The sequence below is a fragment of the Heteronotia binoei genome, chromosome 1 (genome assembly GCF_032191835.1).
Source record: "Heteronotia binoei isolate CCM8104 ecotype False Entrance Well chromosome 1, APGP_CSIRO_Hbin_v1, whole genome shotgun sequence".
In the NCBI taxonomy this organism is placed as follows: Eukaryota; Metazoa; Chordata; class Lepidosauria; order Squamata; family Gekkonidae; genus Heteronotia; species Heteronotia binoei.
The window spans coordinates 266871263-266896592 of record NC_083223.1 but is presented as its reverse complement, the minus strand read 5'-3'; the positions used below and the strand labels follow the sequence as shown (position 1 = coordinate 266896592).

Here is a 25330-nt window from a genome sequence, read left to right as displayed (position 1 = left end):
AATCCGAGACAAAACCGGGCTGGGGCTCAGTTCCGGGGGAAGAAGAGCTGCTCATCGAGACGAGGACGGCCCTCTGGTTCCAAAGGGGGCAGGAGTTCCATCGACAGAGCCGCTCACTCGATTCTGACCAGTCTTGTAAGGAAGAGGCTCTTCCGGCCAATCGGCAAAGGGAGAGTTTTTGTATGTCCATTCACAGACCAGCTGTTCATACGCGGGAGTGCTTTGGGGCCCGAACTCAACCCGAGAGAGTCTAGTGGTAGAAAAACCGGAGCCGTCTCCGCCGCCCGCTCGCGGCTGGGCTCAGCCGTCGTTGGCGGCCACCAGCTGGCCCATGCCCTCCCGGATGTAGACCGACTGGATCTCCTTGGTCTTGAGGCAGTAGTCGCAGGCCCAGACGGCCGAGGCCTCGGTGGTCAGCAGCCCGTAGGCATTCTCGGTCATGCCCGTGCACTCCCGGTGGAACCACTTTTGGCAGGAGGCCTCGCACAGGATGGCGTCCTGGTCGTCGTTCACCTCGCTGCGGCACGCCCCGCAGGGGTACACCAGCCCGGGTGGGGGTTGGTGGCCGGTGTTGCCGGCTGCCTTGCCGGGAGGCGGCGGGAGGCTGTTGGCCTCGGGGGTGCCCGCCCCAGGGTGGCCAGCGCTGTTGGGCGCGAAGGGGGGCTGAGTGCCGTTCACGGTGGCCGCCGGCGACCCCGAGTGCGGCTCCTGGCTGAAGGCGTTGGCGGGGGGGTTGAGGGGCTTGCCGCCGCCGTTGTCTTCGCCGCCGGGAGGGAAGCCTGGGTCGGGGCCGGGGAAAGGGCCGGGGTTGGGCGGCAGGTTGGGGAGGGTCTGATTAGGGCGCACCATCGGCGACTGTCCGAACATGTTGGCCGGCTGGCTGAAGCGTTGGGCCATCGGGGGCCCCCCGGGGGGGTTGAGGCCAGGCCCTGGGCCCACTTCCCCTCCCCGCGGGGGCTGCCCCATGGTGGGGGAGATCATCGGCCCGAAGCCCCCCATAGGTCCTTGCATGAGCTGGCTGCCGGGAGGGCTGAAGTTCTGTCCCAGGGGCTGCCCGAACGGCTGCCCGCTGAAGCCCATCCCGCCGGGCTGGACGTAGGCGGCATTCTGCGGGGGCATGTTGAACGCCGGGCCCATGTGGCCGGGGCCGAAGGGGGGCGGCTGCCTGCGCGTGGCCTGAGGGCCTCCCCCGTAGCCAGGGGGCACCTGAGGAGCCATGGCCCCTTGCACGCGGAAGTTCCCGAAGGGCCCCGGGCTGCCCAGGAACGGAGCCGAGGCCGAGCTGACTTTGGGGGTGCTGAAGTCATCCTCGAAGGGGTTGGAGGCCACCAGGTGGTCGACCATGGGGGTCGGCGGCGGGGCAAACTCTGAGAGGTGGGAGTAGGCGGGGCCCTGCAAGGAGAAAGAAGGAAATAATCATGGGTTGCTGTGGGGGAGGGGGGGTGGCTGGAACGTACAAGGCCTACGGGCAAACTGATCTACTCTGCAGACCCGACAAGAGGAGAATTCTGTGCTGAGACCCTTCGTACTGCGGGCACGGGCATTGCATTTATGTCCTGCCTGGCCCCGTCCTATATGCAGAAAGGTTCCCCCCCTTTTTAAGCTGGTGTGGAACGCAGCAATATAAGAGAAGCTGTGTTGGATCAGGCCAATGGCCCATCTGGCCCAACACTCTGTCTCACACGGTGGCCAAAAACCCAGGTGCCATCTGAAGAAGACAATGACTGCAGATTGATACCCCGCCCTTCTCTCTGAATCAGAGACTCACAGCAGGTTACAATCTCCTATATTTCCCCCCCCCCCCACAAGACACCCTGTGAGGTGGGTGGGGCTGAGAAGGCTCTCCCAGAAGTGGCCGTTTCAAGGACAACCTCTGCCAGAGCTATGGCTGACCCAAGGCCATTCCAGCAGCCGCAAGTGGAGGAGTGGGGAATCAAACCCGGTTCTCCCAGATAAGAGTCTGCGCATTTAACCACTACACCAAACTGGCTCTAGACACTCAGGACACTAGAAGCCCTCCCACTGTTACCCCCCCCACCAAACACCAAGAGTAAAGAGCATCACTGCCTCAGACAGAGAGTTCCATCTATACCCAGCAGCTAATAGCCACTGATGGACCTCTGCTCCATACGCTTATCCAATCCCCTCTTGAAGCTGTCTATGCTTGCAGCTGCCACCACCTCCTGTGGCAGTGAATTCTACGTGTTAATCACTCGTTGGGTGAAGAAGTACTTCCTTTTATCCGTTCTAACCCGACTGCTCAGCAATTTCATGGACTGCCCACGAGTTCTGGTATTGTCAGAAGAGGAGGAAAGGACTTTTTTCTCTACCTTCTCTGTCCGGTGCATAACCTTGTAAACCTCTCTCATGTCACCTCTCAGTTGATGTTTCTTCATCACAGAATCGTAAACGTGGAAGGGACCTGCACAATGCAGGAAATTCACAAATACCGACTCACCCTCCCCCCACCCCGGTTCGATGCCCAGAAAACGGCAACGAGCTGTCCAAAGATCAGAGAGCCAGTTTGGTGTAGTGGTTAAGCGTGCGGACTCTTATCTGGGAGATCCGGGTTTGATTCCCCGCTCCTCCACTTGCAGCTGCTGGAATGCCCTTGGGTCAGCCATAGCTCTCATAGGAGTTGTCCTTGAAAGGACAGCTTCTGGGAGAGCTCTCTCAGCCTCACCTACCTCCCAGAGTGTCTGTTGTGGGGGGGGAGAAGACATAGGAGATTGTAAGCCGCTCTGAGTCTCTGATTCAGAGAGAGGGGCGGGGTATAAATCTGCAGTTGTTCTTCTATTTATTCCGCCTCCAAGAAATGTCGTGGGTACTTGCAAGTGACTTGGATAGCCCCAGGCTAGCCTGATCTCATCAAATCTTGGAAGCTCCCTGGGGTCAGCCCTGGTTAGTACTCGGATGGGGGACCAAGCAAGGCAGTCCAGGGTATATATGCAGAGGCAGGCGAGGGCAAAACCACCTCAGTTCGACTTTCTCGCCAATTCTTGTGAGCAGCTAGATCCAAGTCCAGAGATGCCTTAAGAAGCCAACAAAAGATTTCATAGAATCGTACAGTCGGAAGGGGCCTCCAGGGTCATCTAGTCCGACCCCCTGCACGATGCAGGAACCTCACAAATACCTACCCCACCTAAATTCACAGGATCTTCATTGCTGTCAGAGATCCAGCCCCTGCTTAAAAACCTCCAAGGAAGGAGAGCCCACCACCTCCCGAGGAGGAGGCCGGTTCCACTGAGGAATCGCTCTAACGGTCAGGAAGTTCTTCCTAATGTTGAGCCGGAAACTCTTTTGATTTGATTTCAACCCGTTGGTTCTGGTTCTGCCTTCCGGGGCCACAGAAAACAATTCCACAACATCCTCTCTAGGGCAGCCCTTCAAGTACTTGAAGATGGTGATCCTATCACCTCTCAGCTGCCGCCTCTCCAGGCTAAACATGCCCAGCTCCTTCAACCTTCCTTCATAGGACTTGGTCTCCAGACCCCTCACCATCTTTGTCGCCCTCCTCTGGACCCATTCCAGCCTGTCTATATCCTTCTTCAAATGTGGTGCCTCATACCCATTTTCGGGGTATGAGCTTACGAGAGTCACAGCTTGCTTCAACTTTGACACGCCCCCCTCCCACCTTCAGACTGGAACGTAAGAACTCAGGGCTTTCCGTTTCTTCTTGTATGCTAAGGGGGTTTGACTCGCGAACGCTCATCCCCCAATGCTCTTGTCGGTCACCGTCAAGACACAGCTGAGTTACGGCAGCCCAGTAGGGTTTTCAAGACAAGAGAAGTTCAGAGGTGTTTTGCCAATGCCTGCCTCTGCGTCACGACCCTGATATTCCTTGGAGGTTTCTCCACCCATATACGAACCAGGGCTGACCCTGCTTAGCTTCTGATGGGACGCAATTAACTTGATGACCAGATGGAGGCATCAGCGTTCCAATTCTGTGCATAAAATTTGTGAAAGATCTGAACATTTTCTACACATATACTGCAAGTTTTGCAAGAGGAAAGGAAGGACCTGGCGGCCCGAAAGAGGCTTTCCACTGCTAACTGTCCGGTTTTTTGGGGTTCTTTTTGGATTCATGTCTTGGATTTATTTATGATTTGAGCTGATATGTCCCTAAGACTGATTAGAGGTTACCAATTGCCTTTAAAACCAGATATCTATTTATTGCACAACTGGAAAGGTCTTTCGCTTAGGGAAACGCACTTCTGTTTTAATAAATAACCTAATTGCAGCTGCCAGACTTTCTATAGCGGCTAACTGGTTAAACTCCTCTCCTCCTTCTCTAGAACACTGGTTTCAGAGATGATGGGAACTGTTTGTAATTAACAAAACTGCATGTAACGCATTTGAATTATCTTTAGAACACTATGAAGGGTGTGCTGTATCTCTTTGGTTTCCTTTGATTTCTTACTTAATGAAACATAATATTGTACCTGAGAATTCATTTACAAGAAACTGATTTATTTTTGATCTTGATCTAATTTTGTTTATTGACTGCTAGACCTGGTAGCAGTCGTTAACTTTAGACTGATCCTATCTGTGTAAACGGTACGAACGTGTCATTGATGTATTGGTAAACATTCAATAGTCTATCAAAGATTTCAGGTTTTCACAGCTGGTAACATCATTAGGGTTTGTAGAATCTTTCGGGATCAAGTGCCGTGTTCTACTGGAGAAAGTTTTCCTTCCAGACGTTTCGTTCTCAGCTGAGAACGAAACGTCTGGAAGGAAAACTTTCTCCAGTAGAACACGGCACTTGATCCCGAAAGATTCTACAAACCCTAATTCAACAGTCTGTTTTGTTTTTTTTTAAAAAAAAAGATTAAAAAGGTAGTCTCCTGTGCAAGCACCAGTCGTTTTTGACTCTGGGGTGACGTTACTTTCACAACGTTTTCATGGCAGACTTTTTACAGGGTGGTTTGCCATTGCCTTCTCTAGTCATCTACATTTCCCCCCCAGCAAGCTGGGTACTCCTTTTACCGACCTTGGAAGGATGGAAGGCTGAGTCAATCTGGAGCCAGCTACCTGAACCAGCTTCCACTGGGATCGAACTCAGGTCATGAGCAGAGGGCTCTGACTGCAGTACTGCAGCTTTACCACTCTGCGCCACGGGGCTCTTAAAAAAAAAAGATTAGTTATGCCCTAAAAGAAACTACAAACAGACCTAATCTTCCAACCACAGGCAACCAATGCTCCCTCTAAGCTGGGGAGTTTTGTGAGCAAAAATTCTTCTGGGTGAGCTACTGCTGTTAAAGGGGTGAGCGACTGCATAAATTAGTTTATTCTGGAGCCATCCTTCCTGAGCTGAGACAAAAAAATTGTGAGCCGAAGGCTAAAAACCAGTGAGCTAAGCTCACTAACTCAGCTTAGAGGGAACACTGCAGACAACGTAACTGCATTTAACAGCAGGCGCATTCTGGCACACTGCTTGGCAAACGGTGGCACGTCCGCTGACGTTTCATGCACCAAAGGACCATGCCACCGTCTGCTGAGCAGGAAAAAACCGTGATACAACAACGAAGATAATATAACCAATATCCAAAAAATTGTTGAGTACAAAAACCTTTTTAAATAACGTGATTTCCACACGCTACATTCATATACTATTTCAACTGGGTGGGACAATCAGTAGCATTTTATAATCCAATGCATCTAAGCACACACGCAATATTTTACAGAAACCGATTCCGTCAACAAAGTGCTTAGTGCAGAGAAAGTGCTCGTATAACAAAGTGCCAAAATTAATCCGTTAGTCCATTTCATGAAGACTCCACGACACGCCCTTAGAAGAATCTGTGGGCTTGTGTGAGCTATTGTATACTCTTATGATGTAAAGGCTGGAAAGGACTTCGGACACCCCTCTTTGATAAAAAGATTGGAAATGGCACAACAAGCCGCAAGCCGCCTCCAGGCTCCATCAGAGGCGGATATTGTGGAGTCTTCATGAAATGGACTAACGGGTTAATTTTGGCACTTTATTATACGAGCACTTTCTCTGCACTAAGCACTTTGCTAACGGAATCAATTTCTGTAAAATATTGCCTGTGCGCTTAAGATGCATTGGATTATAAAATGTTACTGATTGCCTCACCCAGTTGAAATAGTATAAGAATGTAGTCTGTGGAAATCAAATTATTTAAAAAGGTTTTTGTATTCAACAATTTTTTGGATAGTGGTTATATTGTTTTCGTTATTGCATCACATTTTTTTCCTGCTCCCAACCTTTCCGTGATTCTCCCTATCAATATTGGACTGTCTGCTGAGCAGCAGGGAAAAGCCCACAAACTTTCCTACAGCAAATTAGGGGGCATGACTGAGCATCTTGCACGATCCCCACCCTTCCTCTATCACCACCTTTATCATTACCTTCCTTTATTTGGGGAGGGACGATGGCTCAGTGGTAGAGCATCTGCTTGGTAAGCAGAAGGTCCCAGGTTCAATCCCCGACATCTCCAACTAAAAAGGGGTCCAGGCAAGTAGGCGTGAAAAACCTCAGCTTGAGACCCTGGAGAGCCGCTGCCAGTTTGAGTAGACAAGACTGGCTTTGATGGACCCAGAGTCTCATTCAGTATAAGGCAGCTTCATATATGTTCATATATATGTTCACCACAACGTTCTGTTCTGATCGACTGGGTGGCTGGAAGAAACTGCAGCTGGCAACGGAGACGTGGCGTTGGGCATGTGTGAAGCAGGAAAACATACCTCCGCTATCAGAGAACTTTAAAGCGTGGCTGAACTGCCAGCCTGGCAAGGTGGGGCCAGGGCTAAGAGGCAGCCCACCCCCAAGGAAACCACCCCCCCCACCAGCGACCCATACACAGTGCCCAGAGGAAGAGAAGGAAGACACGACGGCCTCTGTTACCTGGGTGTTGGACTTGCGGCGTTTCTTCTCGGGACTCTTCATCTGAAGGCCTGGTTGCAGGGGGGAAAGCGAGAGGAAAGAGAATAAAGCGTGAGCGTTGAGCTGCCCTTCACCAAAGACAGCCTCCGAGGAGCTGAAGAGCATCACGGGCGGCTGTGCTAAAAAGCCCAAACAAGTGGCCCGCTATAAAAATAAATGAATAAATTGCTGGTCTTTTGTTAGCACTAGAAGAATATGATATTGGGATTTATACCCCACCCTTCTCTCTGAATTAAGAGTCTCAGAGTGGCCTATAATCTCCTTTCTCTTCCTTCCTCACAACAGACACCTGGTGAGGTGGGTGAGGCTGAGAGAGCTCTGATAGAAGCTGCCCTTTCAAGGACAGAGTCTCAGAGCGGCCTACAATCTCCTTTCCCATCCTCCCCCACAACAGACACCCTCTGAGGTGGGTGGGGCTGAGAGAGCTCTGACAGAAGCTGCCCTTTCAATGACAGCCTCAGAGCTGCCTACAATCTCCTTTCCCTTCCTTCCTTGCAACAGACACCCTGTGAGGTGGGTGGGACTGAGAGGCCTCTCACAGCTGCTGCGCCTTCAAGGACAACCTCTGCCAGAACTATGGCTAACCCAAGGCCATTCCAACAGCTGCAAGTGGAGGAGTGGGGAAACAAACCCGGTTCCCCGAGGTAAAGAGTCCGCGCGCTTAACCACTACACCAAACTAGCTCTCTCATCTGACCAAATGCTATCAGCTGACTAGCTGACCACAGTCAACTATTCCTGGAAGCAAAGAATGCCCCCTCTGTAGATGGCAACTTCTGTTTCCCAACAGATTGCACTTTGAGCTAGATGCAACGCAAGAAGGAAGGACTGCTCCTCCCCCCCCCCCCCCCCGCAGCTGAGAATACACCTAGAAGCACAGAAAAGCGTCTCCCTCCTCCCCCCCCCCCCACGAGAGTAGGGACACAAAGAGAGTGGAGGGACAAAGGTCACACTTCCAAAGGGCATCCATATCAAGATACTCAGTTGTAATCACATTGTGATAGCTTCTGAAGTCAACTTTGTTTCAGGTGAGCGGTTAAACTAAATGAGAGCTGGCCTGGTGGAGGAGAGCGCTGGGAGCAGACCAGCTTCAAATCCGCACTAGGCATAACCAGCTTTAAGAGGGGATGGGATCGGATCAACGTATGGAGCAGAGGTCCATCAGCGGCTCTTAGCCACAATGTTTTGTTGGAATTCTCTGTCTGGGGCAGGGATGCCCTGTATTCTTGGTGCTTGGGGGGCACAGTGGGAGGGCTTCTAGTCCCACTGGTGGACCTCCGGATGGCACTTGGGTTTTTTTGGCCACTGTATGACACGGAGTGTTGGACTGGATGGGCCATTGGCCTGATCCAACATGGCTTCTCTTACGTTCTTAGACGCACACGCACCAAAAGCTCAGCGGGGGCTTCCGAATGGGCAGTGAGCAGGTTTGTCTGTTCTTCAAGCTTACAACAAGGGTGGCCAAACTGTGGCTCTTTCACACATATTGTGTGGCTCTCGAAGCCCCCCTATTCCCCGTCAAACGGTTTGGAGAAGGCATCTGTCTCATTAAATCACTTCTCCGAGCTAAGCTAGCTGGCAGCTTGGAGAATGCATTTAAAGTTGCATTTCTTCCCACCTCTCCCCCACCTATTTGCCTACTTTCCTTTCCTGCGGCTCTCAAACATCTGACATTCATGTCTTGGGGAGTTCTCAGGCATTTATTCCGAGTGGCTCTTAAGTTAAGCGAGCTTGGCCACCACTGGCTCACAACAATCCTGGCAGGTAGGGGATGGCCTGAGAAGCGCCAACTGCTGCCAGGCAAGCTTTCCAGCCAAAGGGGATTTTGGATATGAGAACCGCCTGGCTGGGCCAGGTCAGTGGTCTGTCTAGCAAAGGGCCCTGCTTCACACAGAGAGCGACCAGTAGCTCTGGACAGCCAACAACCAGGGTATAAAGACGCAGGTCTTGCCTTATGTTGACCTCCAAGCACTGGGATTCAGAGGCTGCCTGTCTCTGGAGATGAAGCAGCTAAATTTGAGTCCAGTAGTACTTTAGAGTTTTTTGGGGTGTATATTTTGGAAAGCCAAAGCTTCCTTCATCAGGTGCTGAAGGGAGCGACTGTTCAACTTTTCAAACTTCAGAGGAAACGAAGCCTCGACGTTGCGTCTGCTTGGATTCACAGAAGCTCACACCTCCAAAATCTTCTCAGTCTCTTAAGGTGGTACTGGACTTAAAAGCTAGGTCTTCTACTGCAGCTGCCCTTTGAAACTCACTTTCTAGAGATGGCATCTCACTGCCCCCCCTCCCCGGCCAGCCCCCCCCCCCCCAGCCCCCTCTCCCAGGCTTTAAGGTAGCCAAGTCCAATTCAAGAAATATCTGGAGGCCTTTGGGGTGGAGCCAGGAGACACTGGGAATGGAGCCAGGAGCAAGGGTGTGACAAGCAGAATTGAACTCCAAAAGGAGTTCTGGCCATCACATTTAAAGGGACCATACACCTTTTCAATGCTTTCCCTCCATTAGAAATGAAGGACAGAGGCACCTTCTTTTGGGTCTCATAGAACTGGACGCCCTGGTCCAATCCTCCTGCAATTTAGAGGGTCTTTTGAGGAGAGGCATTGGATGCTATGCTGCAAATTTCATGCCTCTACCTCAAAAAACAGCCCCCCTTGTTGCAGAGTCCCAGATACCCACAAATCAATTCTCCCCTATACCCTATGGGAATCGGTCTCCATAGGAAATGAGGGAGTTCCCAGCAGACATTTCCCACCCCCTGCTTTCTGCTGACCCTGAAGTGGGGGGATCCCCTGCCCCCGCCTGGGGGTTGGCAGCCCCACTTACCGGCCTTGCCCTGCTTGCGGCCGGGGCCTGTGGCGAGGCTGCCCGGGGGAGGCGGCGGGGGTGGCGGGCCGGGAGGAGGCGGGGCGGGGCCGACTCCGCCCTCCAGCTTCTCGGGGTGCGGGGCCGCCATAGGAGACGGGGGGAAGGAGAAGGGGAGGCGGGCCGAGCAGCTACAGGCGGCGCACTGCTGCTGCCCCGGGCCGCGCCATCGCGACGGGAAGCGGAAGCCCGTCGCCTGCGCCGGCGGTTGGGAACGCAGCGCCATGGAGAGAGGCGGCCAGAGCGGCGCGCGGGCCGCACTTCCTGTGAAGAGCGAAAAAGAAGAGCCTGGGCCTGGGCGCTTTTTATAGGCTCGGGTGGGGCCGCTCTAGGCCTTGGCGTGTCTGTGGCCGGCTCGGGAAAGGAACTTCCGGTATGGAAAGGCTGGCACCCGCTTGCCGCGGTGTGGCGCTCTAGGCCTTTTCTCTATGCTCAATGAAAAACGGAAGTGCGCCTGAGGGGCTAAATGATGCCAAGTATGATCTTCCGGTAAAGGGGGAATTAATTGACTGTTTTTGGCCTGATTTGCCCCTGAGAGAAAACGGCCGTGCTGTTTTTTAATGCAGTGGTTTGATGTAGTGGGATCGCTATGGGTCTACGGTAGTGCCACTCTACACACGGCACCTCTATGGCAAAACCTCCGTTGCCTTGGTAGTGGACCGGAAGTGCCTTCAAGTTTTCCAGTACTGTCGCCTCAAGTGGCTCCGCCCCTGAGGAGCCGATGGGAAGGTACCATTTTTATGTGGGGGCGGGGAAGAGAGGGCATGATGGCATCGTCCCCTTGGGATGTTTCTGCAGGTTCCTGAGGCGGCTTCTGGTCAAATCTTATCATCAAAATTCTTTTTATTCGGAAGAGGGGAAAGAGCGGTCGTCTTCCCTTCTCTTTGGGAGAAGCCGAGTGGGAGTGACCGTAATTGGGATTGGCTGGCGAGGAATGGCGCTCAGCCAATTAACAGAAACAATTAACGTTGCCCAATCGCCCTTGCCTAGTCGCCGCAATGCATCACGGGAGTTGTAGGAAAGAGCCAAGGGAAGCAACTTTTATTACCTTTTATTGCTATCCAGGCCAAATGGACTTTCAGTTTATAACACTGTTTCTCCATTTGAGCCTAATTTTGTATCAGTTTACACTTTTAACCCGCCTCGTCTGAAGAAGTGTGCTTAGAGCACATGAAAGCTTACATTCTGAATAAAACTTTGTTGGTCTTAAAGGTGATGCTTGATTCCTACTTTGTTCTACTACTGTAGACCAACACGGCTGCCCACTTGGGTTTAACTCCCAATTTTGGCAAGAGTATTTTCATATCGTGCCCTAAAAGCGCTGCTTTCTCTCTAATTGTCTAATTTGGGGGGGGGGGGGGGTTGACAAATTTTGTAATATCTGGCCTGATGCCAGAGTTCTGTTGCGCTCGAAAGTTTGCATGATCAATGTCCTGTTACCTCTAATGAAAGGTCCATCAAATGGTAAATTTTAAAAACTGTGCTTCAAAATACGTCAGTACGTGGTTATATATACAGGCAGGGCTTTTTTGTAGCAGGAACTCCTTTGCATACTAAGCCACACCCCTCTGATGTAGCCAATCCTCCTGGAGCTTACAGTAGGCCCTGTACTAAAAGCCCTGTAACCCAACGGAAGTTGGGTTCAGATAGCCGGCTCAAGGTTGACTCAGCCTTCCGAGGTCGGTAAAATGAGTACCCAGCTTTCTGGGGGGAAAGTGTAAATGACTGGGGAAGGCAATGGCAAACCACCCCGTAAAAAGTCTGCCATGAAAATGTCGTGATGTGACATCACCCCAGATTCAGATACGACTGGTGCTTGCACAGGGAACTTCCTTTACCTTTTAAAGCTCTTGGAGGGTTGGCTACATCAGGGGTGTGTGGCCTAATATGCAAATGAGTTCCTGCTACCAAAAAAGCCTTGTATACAGGTTAGGGTTGCCAAGTCCAATTTAAGAAATATCTGGGGACTTTGGGGGTGGAGCCAGGAGACATTAGGGGTGGAGCCAAGATCAAGGCTGTGACAAGCATAATTGAACTCCAAAGGGAGTTCTGGCCATCACATTTAAAGGGACGGCACACCTTTTCAATGCCTTCCTTCCATAGGAAATTATGAAGGATAGGGGCACCTTCTTTTGGGGCTCATAGAATTGGACCTCCTGGTCCAAGTGTTTTGAAACTTGGGGGCTATTTTGGGGAGAGGCAGTAGATGCTGTACTGAAAATTTGGTGCCTCTACCTCAAAAAGCAACACCCCCCCCCCGAGCCCCAGATACTCGTGGATCAATTCTCCATGATTTTCTATGGGAATAAATCTCCATAGGGAATAATAGAGTTCCCAGCAGACATTTCCCTCCCCTCCCCCCACTTTCTGATGACCCTGAAGAAGAAGATGATGAAGAAGAAGAAGATAGTGGATTTATATCCCGCCCTCCACTCCGAAGAGTCTCAGAGCGGCTCACAATCTCCTTTACCTTCCTCCCCCACAACAAACACCCTGTGAGGTGGGTGGGGCTGGAGCGGGCTCTCCCAGCAGCTGCCCTTTCAAGGACAACTTCTGCCAGAGCTATGGCTGACCCAAGGCCATTCCAGCAGGTGCAAGTGGAGGAGTGGGGAATCAAACCCAGTTCTCCCAGATAAGAGTCCGCACACTTAACCACTACACCAAACTGGGTCTCCAGCGGGGGGAAGGCCTCCAAACCGGGGGATCCCCTGCCCCCACCTGGGGATTGGCAACCCTAATACAGGTACTTATAGAAGTAACAAAAATGATGGATTCTGAGGCACAGTTTTTAATATTAATCATTTGATTAAAGTTTTTTTTGGAATACAGTTTTAGCTTAAAAAAAAAATTGACTGTGATCATTCAATATATAATTTTTTCTTTTTTTCAACTCTTCTGGTTACCTTGTCTGTTCTGGGTTGGTTTTTTTCTTTTCTCCCCCTTCATTCATTCCCCTTCGTTTATTTCCCCTAATTAAAATTATTACATGGCTTTTTGATTTTTAGCATTATTACAGTCAGCAGTGAAGATTCACAGGTGGATCCACTCCCAACCCTACACGTGCGTGTGCTCACAGACAGACCGATTGAGGGCGGGCCTGATAGGGTTGCCAGCCTCCAGGGAGCTCCTGGAGATCTCCCACTGTTACATCTCATCTCCAGACAACCAAGATCAGTTCCCCTTGGAGAAAGTGGCTGCTTTGGAGGGGGGACTTTATGGCTCGACAGATCCGGGGGGCAGCCATGTTGGTATGAAGCAGCAGGACAAAGTTTAAGTCCAGTGGCAGCTTTAAAGACCAACAAAGTTTTATTTTGGGTAAAAGCTTTCGTGTGCATGCTGGCTTCTTCTTGTCGGTCTTAGAGGCAGGCCTTGAATTCAGCAGGAACCCACAGGAGCGCAGCTCTTGAACCTGAGGGTTCCTCCTCACCTACCTTGTCCGTTGAATAGTAGGTGCAGCTGCATAACAATCGCTGGATTAGGAGAGAGCGGGCAGCTGGGCAGCCCCCAGGGGCTTTGCCACACCCCCAGCGGCCCTCATTAACCCCTGGAGAAGCCCACGCCACCCTCTCTGCACTTCTTATGTGATTTTGGGCAGCGGGTGGCTTGCTGGCCTTTTGACTGGGGGTGGTGGCGGCCACGGGGAGCCCCAGGCGAGCGAGGCCTGCTTGGGCTGGCTGGATTTCTAGCCAGCCCAAGCAGGCTTTGCTCACCCAGGAGGGGTCCCCTTTTTGGCGTTTTGTTGCTTGTGGCTGGTGGGAGGGTGGCATATGCCGATGCGTTGCGCTAATGAGGCCCACCACCTTTTTTTCTGCAAAATGACCCCTGCTGAAAGGTGTCACTGGACTCCAGCTTTGTTTTTACGGCCTTATACCCAACCGAGGTCTGGAGGAGGGTGACGAAGAAGGCGAGGGGTCTGGAGACCAAGTCTTATGAAGAAAGGTTGAAGGAGCTGGGCCTGTTTAGCCTGGAGAGGAGGCGGCTGAGAGGCGATAGGATCACCATCTTCAAGTACTTGAAGGGCTGTCCTATAGAGGAGGGTGTGGGATTGTTTTCTGTGGCCCCGGAAAGTAGGACTAGAACCAATGGGTTGAAATTAAATCAAAACTGTATCGTCTGCATATAACAGTAAGGGAACATGTCTGGCACCAAGTTTTGGACTATGATGGTCAGTATCTGACAAAATGGATAATAACATTGAAGGTGTCCAATCGAAATTCCTACGGAAAATTCTGGGATTCCCAAAGTGCGTACCATATGCAGTTTTGTGTTTAGAAACAGGGACGAATCTTGCGGAAACACAAGCATGGCTAATGTCACTTAAATACTGGCTACATTTCCACTCTGACTCAGAGAGCCTTTTATATCAACTGTTCTCAGAATCTAATTTGTCAAATTGGCTAGTTTTTATGGAGAGGATATTAAATCTATGGGCATTGATTTAGATTCACTTCTTATGCTATCCTTAAAAGATGCTTTTTTGAAACTTAAGCTCAGAATTCTAGATATTGAAATGCAAACGTTATATAGCCTGGCCAACAAGTCTTGCTCCCCGCTGAATTTTGAACTTCCTCTCTCAGTAGGGAAATTAGCGTCGTATTTTCCTTTCTACAAGCTCCACAGCAACGGCGTGCGTTCTCGTTAACGAGATGTAATGCATTACCATCTGCTATCCTATTTGGTAGATTTAACAGGATTGAGTACTCTAATAGACACTGTCTTTGTAATTCCAAGTGTATTGAAACTATTTCCCATGTATTATTGAACTGTCCTCTTTATGATGATATTCGTTGTATACACCTGAAAGATATCTTAGCAGATACGTTGGGCTGTGCTGATTCAGGCAAAATCCACAAACTTTTAAATGACACTTGCGCTGAGGTAACTTTAATGGTGGCTAGATTTCTCCAACAGGCCATGGAAATACGACAGAGAATGGTTCCGGAATGACCACATTTTGTTTTAATTATTTAATTTGGCTAAACTCAACTCGTATATATTTTACTTATTTTATGCATATTAGCTCCCTATGTACTCTATAATCTAGGATTTTATATTATTTATATTGCTATTTTACTGCTAAATCTGTTTTATGCCAATAAAGGCTTGCTGTTGCTGTTGCTATTCATTGGAGTACATGTTCAATTAAAATAACTCTGGTTAAAAAAAAAATTAAATCAAAAGAGTTTCTGGCTCAACATTAGGAAGACTTTCCTGACCGTTCGAGCGGTTCCTCAGTGGACCAGGCTTTAGGGTTGCCAAGTCCAATTCAAGAAATATCTGGGGACTTTGGGGGTGGAGCCAGGAGACTTTGGGGGTGGAGCCAGGAACAAGGGTGTGACAAGCATAATTGAACTCCAAGGGAGTTCTGGCCATCACATTTAAAGGGACTGCACACCTTTTTAAATGTCTTCCTTCCATAGGAAATAATGAAGGCTAGGGGCACCTTCTTTTGGGGTTCATAGAATTGGACCCCCTGGTCCAATCTTTTTGAAACTTGGGGGATATTTTGCGGAGAGGCACTAGATGCTACACTGAAAATTTGGTGCCTCTATCTCAAAAAACAACCCCCCCCAGAGCCCCCGATACCCGCGGATCAATTCCCCATCATTCCCTATGGGAATCGTTCATGGAGGTGCATGATAGCTGTGGGGGCGGGGCTTCCCCCGCCGGCCAGCTGGCTGGGGGAGGGGGGAAGCCTGTAAAACTGGGGGATCCCCCTCTGGGACCTGGGGATTGGGAAGCCTACCAGGCTTCCTCGGGAGGTGGTGGGCTCACCTTCCTTGGAGGTTTCTAAACAGAGGCTGGATGGCCATCTGACAGCAATGAAGATCCTGTGAATTTAGGGGAAGGTGTTTGGGAGTTCCCTGCTCTGTGCAAGGAGTTGGACTAGATGACCCTGGAGGTCCCTTCCAAGTCTTTGATTCTATGAGGTCCCTCTCCTGGCCCCACCCTCCAAATTTGCAGGTATTTCTCCATCCAGAGCTGGCAGCCCCAGGTATAAATGGCATGGCAGGGTCCTCTCCGGCAACCCCTTGAGCCACCTGAATTCCAGCCTGCCTCTTTGTCTAGCATGGTATATAACTTAAAACACTCTGTGAGAGCTTTAACTAATGCATATATTGAAAACAAAATTTTCAACCACAGTATTTTTCACATATTAATTGGGAATTCTTTTCCAGTCCATTTTTACAATATGTAATGTTTTTGTTTCGTTTGTAGAACTTCCTGAAGTCCATGTGCAGGTGTGTGATTGCAGTTCCCAAACTGGCGTGGCTGCAACGGGACTGCTGCTTCTGTCCACTTTCAGAGCGAATCCTTCTTCAGGCAGCTCCCCAAGGGACACAGTTTCAATCTGGCACTGCTCTGCTTGTCTCCAAGGCTCAAGCACGGCTCCTTGAAAGGGCCACACCAAGAGAAGCTAAGGACAAACAGAAGTGTGGAGTGTTCTCACGGAGTGTTCTAAGTTATACTCATACCTGTGAGCTCTCTGGTTTCACATCTTTGTCTAGCATGGCTGCTCATTACAACCTACACACACACACACACACACACACACCCTATTGCGTATTCCCAGGAAGAGATTTTGCATCACAGCAGGGGTGGTGGTGGGGAGAATCCGTTGTGTCATTTGTTGTGCAATATTGTCAAACGTTTCTTCAGTAAACGTGTTGCAAATGCATTTCGGGAACACGGAAATGTACACTTGGAGAGCCAGTTTGGTGTAGTGGTTAACTGCGCAGACTCTTATCTGGGAGAATGGGGTTTGATTCCCCACTCCTCCACTTGCAGCTGCTGCAATGGCCTTGGGTTAGCCAGAACTCTCATAGGAGTTGTCCTTGAAAGGGCAACTTCTGTCAGAGCTGTCTCAGCCCCACCCACCTCACAGGGTGTCTGTTGTGGGTGGGGGGGAGAAGATATAGGAGAATTCACTGCCATAGGAGGTGGTGGCGGCTACAAGCATAGCCAGCTTCAAGAGGGGATTGGATAAAAATATGGCGCAGAGGTCCATCAGTGGCTATTAGCCACAGTGTGTGTGTGTATATGTGTGCGTGTATATATATATATACTTTGGGCGCTGTGTGACACAGAGTGTTGGACTGGATGGGCCATTGGCCTGATCCAACATGGCTTCTCTTATGTTCTTAAGGCCACTGTGTGACGCAGAGTGTTGGACTGGATGGGCCATTGGCCTGATCCAGCATGGCTTCTCTTATGTTCTTAAGGCCACTGTGTGACACAGAGTGTTGGACTGGATGGGCCATTGGCCTGATCCAGCATGGCTTCTCTTATGTTCTTATGGCCACTGTGTGACACAGTGTGTTGGACTGGATGGGCCATTGGCCTGATCCAGTATGGCTTCTCTTATGTTCTTATGGCCACTGTGTGACACAGAGTGTTGGACTGGATGGGCCATTGGCCTGATCCAACATGGGTTCTCTTATGTTCTTATGGCCACTGTGTGACACAGAGTGTTGGACTGGATGGGCCATTGGCCTGATCCAACATGGCTTCTCTTATGTTCTTATGGCCACTGTGTGACACAGAGTGTTGGACTGGAGGGGCCACTGGCCTGATCCAACATGGCTTCTCTTATGTTCTTGTGGGATTGCAAGCTGCTCGGAGTCTCTGATTCAGTCTTCTTCTTGGTTGGGCAGTGCAGCTTAAGCAACCGCCTCAGTCCCGATAGGCATTCGTTCCCTGCTTAGAATCTCTGCAAAAGGGGCTTAACTGGGGTGGCCAACCTCCAGGTGGCGGCTGGAGATTGCCTGGCAGGGGACAGACCAGTTCCTCTGAAAACGGCTGCTTTGGAGGGTGGACTCTCCAGCATTGAACCATGCGGAGGTCGCTCCCTAGGATCTACCCCCCCCCTCCAAAAAAAATCTCCACGTATCTCCCAACCCAGAGCTGGCAACCAAAGGGTGCAGACTGGGCAGGGTGGGATTTGTGGAGGAGAGGGACCCCAGCAGGATATAACTCAATAGAGTCCACCTTCCAAAAGAACTGGTTTTCTCAAGAACTATCCCCTAAAGCAGGGGAGGCCAAACTGTGGCTCGGAAGCCACATGGGGCTCTTTCAACATATCGTGTGGCTCTCAAAGCTCCCACCTGTCTCACACAGTGGCCTCAGCCAGTTCCTCTGGAAAGCCAACAACAGAGCAGAGAGGCCGAGGCCTTCCCCTCATAAGAACATCAGAAGAGCCCTGCTGGATTAGACCAGTGAGGGTCCATCTAGTCCAGCATCCTGTCTCACACAATGGCCTCAACCAGTTCCTCTGGAGGGCCAACAGGGCAGAGAGGCTGAGGCCTTCCCCTCATAAGAACATCAGAAGAGCCCTGCTGGATCAGACCAGTGAGGGTTCATCTAGTCCAGCATCCTGTCTCACACAGTGGCCTCAACCAGTTCCTCTGGAGGGCCAGCAACAGGGCATGGAGGCTGAGGCCTTCCCCTCATAAGAACATCAGAAGAGCCCTGCTGGATCAGACCAGTGAGGGTCCATCTAGTCCAGCATCCTGTCTCACACAATGGCCTCAACCAGTTCCTCTGGAGGGCCAACAGGGCAGAGAGGCTGAGGCCTTCCCCTCATAAGAACATCAGAAGAGCCCTGCTGGATCAGACCAGTGAGGGTCCATCTAGTCCAGCATCCTGTCTCACACAATGGCCTCAACCAGTTCCTCTGGAGGGCCAACAGGGCAGAGAGGCTGAGGCCTTCCCCTCATAAGAACATCAGAAGAGCCCTGCTGGATCAGACCAGTGAGGGTCCATCTAGTGAGCATCCTGCCTCACACAGTGGCCTCAACCAGTTCCTCTGGAGGGCCAGCAACAGGGCAGAGAGGCCGAGGCCTTCCCCTCATAAGAACATCAGAAGAGCCCTGCTGGATCAGACCAGTGAGGGTTCATCTAGTCCAGCATCCTGTCTCACACAGTGGCCTCAACCAGTTCCTCTGGAGGGCCAGCAACAGGGCATGGAGGCTGAGGCCTTCCCCTCATAAGAACATCAGAAGAGCCCTGCTGGATCAGACCAGTGAGGGTCCATCTAGTCCAGCCTCCTGTCTCACACAGTGGCCTCAACCAGTTCCTCTGGAGGGCCAACAGGGCAGAGAGGCTGAGGCCTTCCCCTCATAAGAACATCAGAAGAGCCCTGCTGGATCAGACCAGTGAGGGTCCATCTAGTCCAGCATCCTGCCTCACAGAGTGGCCTCAACCAGTTTACTCTGGAAAGCCAACAACGGCAGAGAGGCCGAGGCCTTCCCCTCAGAAGAGCCCTGCTGGATCAGACCATCGAGGGTCCATCTAGTCCAGCAATTATCCATTATATCCTATTGGAATCGGCCTCCATAGGAATCATGGAGTGCCCAGCAGACATTTCCCTCCCCCCCCAACCCGCTTTCTGACGACCCTGAAGCGGGGGGAGGGTCTCCAAACCAGGGGATACTGCCTCCACCTGGGGATTGTTGCGAAAGAATTCTGAAGCTCTGCTCTTTTGTAAAAATGTATTCATGCTCTTAGAAGCTTGTAGAAGCCTTGTTGTGAAACAGGATCAAGTACGGCCCTTTCGCATTGTTTGCATTGCTGCACTGAATTATCTTACCGAAATATTGTTGAAGAGATCTTGGAATGCTGGTCTCCTTAGAAGGACCTACCTTCACCACAACCTGAACTGCATTTCTGGACTCTCTCAGCGTTTATTCGTTTATTGAGACACTTGTGTGCAGGTGTGGTCATTGTTTGTTTAATGATTGATTTCACTCTATATTATTACTTCATATTCAGTTATAAATCATTTGTAATTACTTCTGAGGCTGGTTTTTCACAGAGACTTGTGTCTTTTTCCAGCCCCACCTGGGGGTTTGCAACGCTACCCCTTACCATCCAGCCTGATAAAAAGCACAGGGGAAGGTGAAAGCTCTTGCATAGTGCTGTGATGATAAAAGGGATAACGTGGCATCTGGGGTTTTTTTTAGAAGATGATGGTGATATTGGATTTATATGCCACCGTCCGCTCCGAAGAGTCTCAGAGCGGCTCAATCTCCTTTACCTTCCTCCCCCACAACAGACCCCCTGTGAGGTAGGTGAAGATATTGGATGTATATCCCGCCCTCCACTTTGAAGAGTCTCAGAGCAGCTCACAATCTCCTTTATCTCCCTCCCCCACAACAGACAACCTGTGAGGTAGATGAAGATATTGGATTTATATCCCGCCCTCCATTCCGAAGAGTCTCAGAGCGGCTCACAATCTCCTTTACCTTCCTCCCTCACAACAGACCCCTTGTGAGGTAGGTGAAGATATTGGATTTATATCCCGCCCTCCACTCTGAAGAGTCTCAGAGCGGCTCACAATCTCCTTTACCTTCCTCCCCCACAACAGACACCCTGTGAGGTAGATGAAGATATTGGATTTATATCCCGCCCTCCACTCCAAAGAGTCTCAGAGCAGCTCACAATCTCCTTTACCTTCCTCCCCTACAACAGACACCCTGTGAGGTAGATGAAGATATTGGATTTATATCCTGCCCTCCACTCCGAAGAGTCTCAGAGCGGCTCACAATCTCCTTTACCTTCCTCCCCCACAACAGACACCCTGTGAGGTAGATGAAGATATTGAATTTATTCAGCAAATATTTGCTGAAAAAAAAAAAGAAGATATTGGATGTATATCCCGCCCTCCACTCTGAAGAGTCTCAGAGCGGCTCACAATCTCCTTTACCTTTCTCCCCCACAACAGACACCCTGTGAGGTAGATGAAGATATTGGATTTATATCCTGCCCTCGACTCTGTAGAGTCTCAGAGCGGCTCAATCTCCTTTACCTTCCTCCTTCACAACAGACACCCTGTGAGGTGGGTGGGGCTGGAGAGGGCTCTCACAGCAGCTGGCCTTTCAAGGACAACTCCTGTGAGAGCTATGGCTGACCCAAGGCCATTCCAGCAGGTGCAAGTGGAGGAGTGAGGAATCAAACCTGGTTCTCCCAGATAAGAGTCTGTGCACTTAACCACTACACCAAGCTGACTCTCTAGATGATATTGGGTTTATATCCTTCTCTTCATTCTGAATCTCGGAGTCTCAGAGCAGCTCACAATCACCTTTACCTTCCTCCCCCACAACAGACACCCAGTAAGGTGGGTGGGGCTGGAGAGGGCTCTCACAGCAGCTGCCCTTTCAAGGACAACCTCTGCCAGAGCTATGGCTGACCCAAGGCCATTCAGCAGCTGCAAGTGGAGGAGTGGGGAATCAAACCTGGTTCTCCCAGATAAGAGTCCGCGCACTTAACCACTACACCAAACTGGCTCTTTTAGGGATGTTTTAGCTCATAAATTAGAATTTTTGCTCACAAGGCTCCACAGATTAGAGGAAGGATTGGGTGGGGGGGGGACTCTATTGTATTATATCCCATGGGGGGTCCCTCCTCTCCCCAAACCGTGCCTTCCCCAGGTTCCACCCCCAAAATCTCCAGATGTTTCCCATCCCGTCGCTGACAACCCTGATTCGAATACAGTACTGCCTCAAGAGTTAAAAAAAAGTGGGTTTTTTGTGGGGGGGACGAGCTTTTGTGAGCAGTGTTCCCTCTAAGCTGAGTTAGCGTGAGCCGGCTCACAGATTTTTAGCCTCCGGCTCACACACATTTGTCTTCCCTCAGGAAGGACGGGACCCCAGCGCACACTCATTTTTGCAGTCGCTCGCCGCTTTAACGCCAGGAGCTCACAAAGTAGAATTTTTCCTCACAAGACTCCGCAGCTTAGAGGGGACATCGTTTGGGAGTCGGAAGCTCTCCCCGCCCCCCGATCCCCCCTCCCCACAGACGCTGCCGGCGACCAGAGGGGTAAAGAAATACCAACTTTAATAATAACCATTGGGTTCCTTTGGTATAATCAAGATAAATCAAACCGATACAAATCGTGTGTAGTGGCGGTGGGGGGGGAACGCTTGGGAAAGGGAGTGAGGTGGAAACGAAGCCCGCACTGTTCGGTGGGGCAGGCACACTGATAACAGGTATGTGTGTGGGGTGGGGTGGGGGTGGAATTCGGGGAAGGGGAGAGGGGCTACGCTTTGGCTTCTGGAGTATAACAATCTACATGCAAGATGAGGTTATCAAACGTTATGTACAGGCCTGTGGGAGGAGGGGGGGCAGGCAGAGCAGTATGAGGCCCTGCCCCCCCAATCTCTCTCCCAAGGCCCTTTGGGTGCTCTGGAAACCCTGTCGACCTGAGCTCACAGCCTCACACGGTTGGGGGGGGGGGGGGCTTTGCCCTCGGCACCGGGAGCGCCCCCTTTATCTCGGCGGGGCTCTCCGCTGCTGAGCCTCTGTGCTTCTCTCGAAGGCAGGGAGGAGAGGGGCGGAGGAACTGTAGTGTGGGGCATCGTAGCCCGGAGGAAGTGCCCCTCTCTCCCCTCCAACCTGGGGGGGGGGCGGGGCTCAGCCTGCCTTTGCGGGAGGAAGCGGCCCCCGCGGGTCCGAGACTGTGGCTAATGTGGGGGGGGGGAGTAGCTCTTTTTGCCTGCTTTTTTCCCCCTCCCCCCCAAACAAAGAGAACAGGCTAGGTTTGTGCCACCAGAGCACGGGGCTTTTGCATAAAATCTCAGACCTGTAAAAGGGTCAAGGCACAAAGAGTTAATATGTTGAACCGGAGGGGAAGGGGCTCACGCGTCCAAGGGCAGGGCGGCGGCCCTCTTTTTGTGCTTTTGAGGGCTGGAGGCCTCTGCTCCGCCCCCCTCCCCCCCAAGATGAGGGACTTTGGCATGGCTGAATCCATGGGAAGGAGATTCAGTGGGGCACCCCTCGTGAATGATATTGTGATTCCCGTTTCTTCGCTGCTTCATGGGCCGGAAGCGGACCGTGTGCCCTCTTTTAGGCTACCCGGCATGGAGACAGGAAGCTGTAAGCATGGAATCTGCGGGTTGGGGCGGGCGGGGCGCAGTAGTAAAACGAGTTGGGCGCCTTCGTTAAGGACTACCGCCCTAGAGGGGCGTTGATGAAGAAGAGGGAAAGGCCATTTTAACTCCCAGGCTTTCCTTTGTGAGAAATGAAGAATTGAAGTGATCGGATGAGATTTTCGCTTCCGAACGGAGCCGGTTCGGGAAAAGAGGGAGTTCGCTTTGGCAGAGACGGCGTCTCTCTCACTCTTGGTCCGGATGGGAGCCGCGACTCCTGGCGAGACGGGGCGCGGGAGCCCATGCGGTGAGGCAGGCTGAGGAGTGGAACCCCGCAGAAGGCGGGCAGGCCTGGGAGGAGCAGCTGGAAGGAGAAGGCGATGCTGGGGGGTGTGGTGGTGGAGTGGTGCGCCCAGCCCCCTTGCTTCTCAGGACCTCCGCTCCACGGGCTGCTGCAGGCAGAGCTCACTCCCCGCCGAGATGATCGGCAACCGATTGTCCATGTGGTAGCTGATGAGGTGGCTGACGCTCTCGAAGCGGTGGTCTTTTGTTCGAACCTGCGTGGGGGACAAGCAAGCAATGCTGGAGACCCGGAACTCGGCTCTGTCCACCCAAATTAGAACAGGAGCCCCCCCCCCCAACGTGGTGACCGCTGATACAGTTCTGGACACCCGCCGAGTGTTTTTAGAAAGTGGGCAGAGCCAGGTGGGGCTTTTGCCCAGCAAAGCTTCTGATTGGCTGCTGGAGACCTCATTGGCGCAGCCAGCATCCAACGCTTCCTGTTTATCTTGATTCACGGACTAAGGCCTCCCCCCCCCCTTTCTCATTTCCTTCACATGCGTGTTCCTGTTGTTTGGTTCTGCATTTGCTCCCCCTAGTGGCCCATTCTATATTACCCCACTATGCCCAGCATAAAAACCTTAGTTTAAAACTGCAAGAAGATATGCCGAACACAACAGGGTGTGATACTGAACCGGCCACTAGAGGGAGCGAATGTGCGCAGAATAGGTAAAGAAAAACTGAAGCAAAAGAAACACACGAGTGAGGAAGGTGAGAATGCAGAAAAGCCCCTAAAGCTAGGAGAGAGGGTGGAGGGAGGTTGGAAAGTAGCAGAATAAGACATTTTAGGAGAAGTTTCCCCCATTCCATAAAACATTGACCACTGAGATGCTCAAAGCACCTCCCCTCCCCCCGGGAAGCGTTTGAAGGGTCTGTCAAGGGTGTCGAACTCATTTGTTATGAGGGCTGAATCTGACATAAATGAGACCTTGCCAGGTCAGGCCAGGCCATGTGTGTCATAAAATGTAATGCCAGGTAGCAGAAATATAAATTTTTATAAAGGACACAAACACAAAGATTTTGTAAAAACTTAAAACGTGGTTAAAACATTAGCACTCGGTCTTAAAGGTGTTTGCTTTGTATCTCTCCCATGGATCCAGGGGACTGGGCAGAGGAAGCTCTGGCTCTTTCCTTCCTCAGGAGACCACAAGGGGAAGCTCTGCTGTGCGATTGAGAGAGCCTGGCAAAGCAAGCTCTCTCTCTCCATGTTCCTTCCCAAGGGAGGAGCTTCAGCCTTTGGAGAAAATAGAGGCTTTGCTCTGTAGCTCCCGTGTGATTGAGAGTTCCCACCCAAGGGAGGAGCCTCAGCCAATGGAGAAAACAGAGGCTTTGCTCTGTAGCTCTGCTGTGCGATTGAGCAAGCCTGGCGAGCCAAGCTGCGATGCAGAAGGAAGCAAGAGAGAGGGAGAAGGAAGCAGATGACAGCCAGTTGCTCGGGGCCTGACAGGAGCCCTCTGGGGGCCTGATTCAGCCCCTGGGCTGCATGTTTGACACCCCTGGTCTACATGCAAGATCCATGCACCGTGTAGAACATATCTGGATTTTGCCACTGCTGCAGCCCGAGAGACTCACCACTCCTTCGGGGTCGACGAGAAGCAGGTGCTTGGGCTGCCCCCCTTGCAGGCCAGTCAGCACGTACTGGCCCGGCGTGGTGGTGCTCTCCCGCACGAGGAAGTCCCCGTTGGCCTGCAGCAGCTTCTCGGCCTCCTTGCGGCTCATCCGGCCGTGGTACCAAGGCTCTCGACGCAGCTGCTCCTCCATGGATGCCACCAGCTGAGCCGACGGCGCGGGGGGAGGCACGCGCAAGGCGTCCTCAAAGGGCTCTAGAAGAAGAAGAAGAATTGCAGATTTATACCCCGCCCTTCTCTCTGAATCAGAGACTCAGAGCGGCTCACATTCTCCTTTATCTTCCCCCCCACCACAACAGACACCCTGTGAGGTGGGTGGGGCTGAGAGGGCTCTCAGCCAATGGAGAAAACAGAGGCTTTGCTCTGTAACTCTGCTGTGCGATTGAGCAACTGCCCTTTCAAGGACAACTCCTGCGACAGCTATGGCTGACCCGAGGCCATTCCAGCAGGTGCAAGTGGAGGAGTGGGGAATCAAACCCGGTTCTCCCAGATAAGAGTCCATCCACTTAACCACTACAGCAAACTGGCTCTCTAGGGAGGGGAAGGATGGAGAAAGGGGGTGGGGACATTTCAGCAGCCTTTTCCCAGTCTGTGCCTTCGAGCTGCTTTGAGATCACACACACCAGAATGCCTTCTACGGAATCGGACCATCAGTCCATCAAGGCTTGTGTCGTCTGCTCTGACCGGCAGCTGCTCTACAAGGTCACCGGCAGAGGTCTTTTGCAGCAC

General features: G+C 51.6%; 2 protein-coding genes across 4 annotated transcripts in view; both read right to left on the bottom strand.

Moving 5' to 3' along the window:
• Positions 1–290: 290 nt before the first annotated feature.
• On the bottom strand, positions 291–10076 carry PYGO2 (pygopus family PHD finger 2). Its single transcript, XM_060255403.1, has 3 exons — positions 9730–10076; positions 6872–6921; positions 291–1392 (listed from the first exon to the last, which is right to left on the bottom strand). Exons 1-3 carry the CDS (start codon positions 9992–9994, stop codon positions 301–303), a joined length of 1407 nt encoding a protein of 468 aa, XP_060111386.1. The 5' UTR covers positions 9995–10076; the 3' UTR covers positions 291–300.
• A 12824-nt stretch (positions 10077–22900) lies between these two features.
• SHC1 (SHC adaptor protein 1) overlaps positions 22901–25330 on the bottom strand; it is a 92934-nt gene continuing 90504 nt past the window's right edge. For 2 of the 3 annotated variants that reach the window (XM_060255395.1, XM_060255386.1), the window contains exons 12-13: positions 24546–24796; positions 22907–23191 (exon numbers count right to left, since the gene is read on the bottom strand). In XM_060255395.1, coding sequence (XP_060111378.1) covers positions 23063–23191; positions 24546–24796 — 380 coding nt within the window. In that variant the 3' untranslated portion in view covers positions 22907–23062. Of the gene's footprint in view, positions 23192–24545; positions 24797–25330 lie in introns of all 3 variants that reach the window. The other variant, XM_060255378.1, reaches the window with a different exon arrangement.

What these genes read in the sequence shown, in the direction of transcription:
- PYGO2 (XM_060255403.1), bottom strand. Translation starts at nt 9,994, where the DNA reads ATGGCGCTGCGTTCCCAACCGCCGGCGCAGGCGACGGGCTTCCGCTTC. An exon ending in CCGCAAGCAGGGCAAGGCCG is followed by an intron (nt 6,922 to 9,729) that starts GTAAGTGGGGCT and finishes CCCTGCAACCAG; the next exon opens with GCCTTCAGATGAAGAGTCCC. An exon ending in GCCGCAAGTCCAACACCCAG is followed by an intron (nt 1,393 to 6,871) that starts GTAACAGAGGCC and finishes TTCTCCTTGCAG; the next exon opens with GGCCCCGCCTACTCCCACCT.